Below are 3,983 nucleotides of genomic sequence, written 5' to 3'. Positions count from 1 at the left end.
GGCCGGAGGAGCTGCGGGATCCTCTCCGCAATGTCTCGGATGCGGGCCCCCGGGAAGCAGCAGACTTCCCGGGCTGAGGGGTCGGGGCGGCAGATTTCTCTGCATGTGAGACCCCGATGCTGGGACAACGTGTGTCATTGCAGTCAGAGCTGAGGGCCCTGTGGGAGTGACGTGGTGCAAGGTGACAAGCACAGAGAGTATATCCACTAGGCTCCCCGTCAGCCGGCGGGGATGGGTGAAGGTACCCGTCGCCACCTGCCATAACTGTACGGCTCGTGTACAGCCACGGGGTACCTAACCCAGCTAGTCACACGGGTGCCTTCCTCTTCCCTAACCCAGCAGAAGCCTAATCACATGCAGGCCTGATCCACTTTCTCACACCTTTTCCCCCCAAATTGGCGTGCATGTATTAAGTGGGTTGCTGAATTTTTGCCTGAGATAGACGAGCCCTCACCAATGCAACTCTGGGCTGGCTTGTCAGGTAGCTGAGGGTGTCAGTGAGCCATTGCTCTTCCCTTTGCATGTCTTAACCACCTCTCCTTTTTAATGGTCACGCCATTAATCAAGCTAACCTTTCCTAGGGCAGTTTTGCAGTCTACTAGGGTTTCTGTCTCTGCTCCTATTGCACAGCTCTTCAGCTCGTCTCAAAACCACAGGTCTGCCTATGGAGATGAGTCTTCAGCCGCAGCTAGGGTTTAAGTTCATCGGGAATGGGAGGATTGGTCAGCTGCAGATTAGGCTCCCTTCCTGCTCGCTGCAAACACAACTTTGGGGGAAATTGCTTCATCGTGCCTTTCAAAATCAAGGTGTGCTATATGTGGAGGCATGTTATATGTGAGAAAATATGATCTTGTCATTGCTCCGGGTCTTCCTGCTGATGCCAGCTGCCCTGCAGCTCACAGAGCAGCTCTTTGAGATTTTCCTGATTTAGCCCTTCCAAGGCTGCCCAGCAAGGCCGACAGCCTCCATCTCTCCAGCCTGGACCCCATGTGTCAGTGAAAGTCACCCCCATACTTGTTGGCCGCAGGGTCTGAGAGCCTAGATTCGGTCCCTTCCAGAGGTCCATCAGGAGGAAGGCCCAGGGCTGGTTTGTCCTGCCCCTGCCTGCTTGCAGACAGCCTTCAGAGGCATGCATGTGATGTGTGCACAGGGCTGCAAATCAGTCTCATGCAAGTGACGACCAGCAACAAAGCACCAAAGTCACATAAAGGGGGGGCTGTCCTTCGCACCCCGTCCCTCAGCTCTGTGGGCTGGCCTCAGCCACAGCCTCCCTTCCTGCAACATCTTGGTTTTAGGGCCCTCAGGACTGTATACTAGGGCTGTGCAAAACTTTGCCAGCAGTTTCGTTTCGACTTGTTTTTGAGATTGAAATGGCGACATCAAAATGAAACAGAGAGCTTTGAAACAGCCTCGGAACGAAACGAGGCAAGTCGAAACATTTCGAAATTTTCAAAACATTTCGCGTTTCAAAGCTCGAGCTGGGGTTGCCTGCAGGGGAACAGACCCTAAAGTAAGGGCAGGGACAGGAAAGCGGGGGGGGAACTGCTCTCATTATTGACTGTGTAGCTGGCCAGTGCCTGTCATCTTTCCCCGAGGTCCCTTCCAATCCCCGTGCTCTGGGGGACGGAAAACCTGCATAAAAGGCAGCATTGTTTGAACTGCCCTGCTTTCTGCCTTGGGGTCAGTTATGGACCTGTGTGCTCCAGTTTTGCCTGTCAGTAGCTAGGGTGCAGGGCCCCAGAACCCCCCGGCACTGATCTCCTCGACAGGCGTCATAGCGGGGGCCACCATCCCTGCAGCTGTCACCCCCCTGCGCCTTAACACACAATGTAACCCATGGCACGGGTTTTCCTTGTCCGCAGCTCAAGGAGGTTTCCCCCAAACCGCTGCACAATCTCCTTGAAACTTGGCAGGCTTCGGGGCCTCAGCAGGGGCTACCACCCCTGCACGTTTCATCCAAATCAGGCCGGAAATGATGAAGTTATACGCTGCTTTGAGCTTCCCCATTATAGCCTATGGGCAAAAAGTTGAAACAGCGAAACTGTTTTGACGAAATGGAACAGCGGTTTTGAATCGAAACAAAATTCGAAATGAAATGCTGTTCCATCGAAACGCAAGTCAATACAAAACAGTCCCGTTTTGCACAGCCCTACTGTAAACTCTCCTCCTGGAGTCAGGAGAAACACTGCTGATGGCTGCTCCCCCCTGCCCACCACAGGCCTCAAGTCTGGGACTAAATGATCTGTCCACACACTGTGAACTGCTGTGGCAGAGCACAAAAGGAAATGCTCTTCTGTCAGGTCCTAGACTTCTGTGCTAGCAGCTTCCTCTCTGCTGCTTTAGCTCATCTTCATGGGGATCCCATTTTTCTGAGCAAGGACCGGGACATCCCCACCCCCGTAGGTCCCAGGGTCAGCGAGGACCTATTCAGGGAACTCCTGGAGGGACTGGACGTGTTCAAATCAGCAGGTCCTGACGCTCTCTACCCCAGGGTGCTGAGGGGATTAGCAGAGGTCATTGCGGGAGCCCTGATACAGCTGTACGAGCACTTGTGGTGCTCTGGTGTGGTGCCAGAGGACCGGAAAAGGGCCAATATGGTTCCCATTTTCAAAAAGGAGGACCCAGGAAACTATAGGCCAGTCAGTCTCATCTCAGCCCAGGGGAAGCTCTTTCAGAGTTATCCTGGTGCATGTCCACAAGGGGCCAGCAGGGGCCACAAGGCAGGGTATATTTGCACCTTATAGGATTAACCGAAGTAGACAGATAGCATAAGCTGAACTTCACTTGAGTCTCAGCTCCCAGGTACTCGTGCTACCCATCTACTATCAAACTACCTACTTTGGTTAGTCTGCAAGGTACAAATATATTCTAGGTTACACAAAGAACACATGACAAGCTACATTCATGATGCCTTCTAGTTCATGCTTTGTGCTTTATGGTGCACTCCAGGCAAAGCAGTGCAGCACGAGGCTCCAGCCCACTGTTCCTTGCTCTTGTAAAGCTGTGATGTGATAGGGTGACCAAGCATAAGCTCGCCTACTGCAATGAGATCTCCAAGGGACTGTGGCTAAACACTTGCAGTGCCCTAAGCTCTCTTCTTGGAACTGTCTCAGCACCCATCGCTGTCTGACTGCAGGTGCAGCACTTGATTGTGCTTCATAGGACAACAAAGCCCTGAAAAATCCCCACCTAATTTGAAAGTGTGTGGGTCAGCTGATTTCCAAATTTTCAAGAAACATGTTTTACCTGCCTAAGTGCCAGGACCAAAATAGGAAGCAATCAGGTGTGTAAGCCTCACTCCCCCTGCATCTCCCTACCCAGGACCCCTTGGAGAACCAGCAGTGGCCATTATCAGGCAGCTCGCAGACCAGAGTGTAGACTCCATCCAGCAGTGATGAGAAAGGCTTCCAGGACAGCACACTACGCTGGCCCTAACTGGGGGTTTGGTTAACCAGGAGAGCGGACACAACTGACTCACTACACTCAAACAACGAAAAGTCATTAAGCCACTTAACACCACTGTGCTCCAGGACAGGACAAAACCTGGGGAGGGCAGGAGCATCTCGGCAGCTGCGCACATCCCACATCTTAGGATGCTGCCAACGAAAGCAAGTGACACTGCAAACTCTCCAGCCGTTTGGGCTGCGATCACAGACACGATGCAGCCTGCAGCTGGCCACAAAACACCTGGAACCACTTATTGCACGTGTGGGGGGGGCTAGGAGCAAGATTCCAAGAGAAAAAAAACCATAAATACAACCAGGAACCAACCACTGGCAGGGAGGCAGGCCAATGAAAGAGCCTACAGGGACCAGTGCTGTACAGAAAACACAGGGCCAAGGCTAACATTACGTTGCTGCTGAATCGGGGATTTGCTGAGCTGGGCTGCTGCCTGCAACCCACCCTTAATCAGGTGGGAACTGGCTTGTTAATTAGAGCCAGGGAATCATTCTTCTTCAAATCTTGTATGTTTTGGAAGCCCC

General features: G+C 52.6%; 1 protein-coding gene across 1 annotated transcript in view; it reads right to left on the bottom strand.

The window, feature by feature from the left end:
• Positions 1–1,256: 1,256 nt before the first annotated feature.
• Positions 1,257–3,983, bottom strand: part of CCT7 (chaperonin containing TCP1 subunit 7) — a 20,670-nt gene continuing 17,943 nt past the window's right edge. Inside the window, exon 12 of the mRNA XM_019552556.1 lies at positions 1,257–1,271. Coding sequence (XP_019408101.1) covers positions 1,257–1,271 — 15 coding nt within the window. The remainder of the gene's footprint in view (positions 1,272–3,983) is intronic.

The sequence above is a fragment of the Crocodylus porosus genome, unplaced genomic scaffold, assembly GCF_001723895.1.
Source record: "Crocodylus porosus isolate Cpor-Errol unplaced genomic scaffold, CroPor_comp1, whole genome shotgun sequence".
NCBI lineage: Eukaryota > Metazoa > Chordata > Crocodylia > Crocodylidae > Crocodylus > Crocodylus porosus.
Note: the sequence above shows the minus strand (reverse complement) of the source record. Positions and strands in the feature narration are given on the sequence as shown.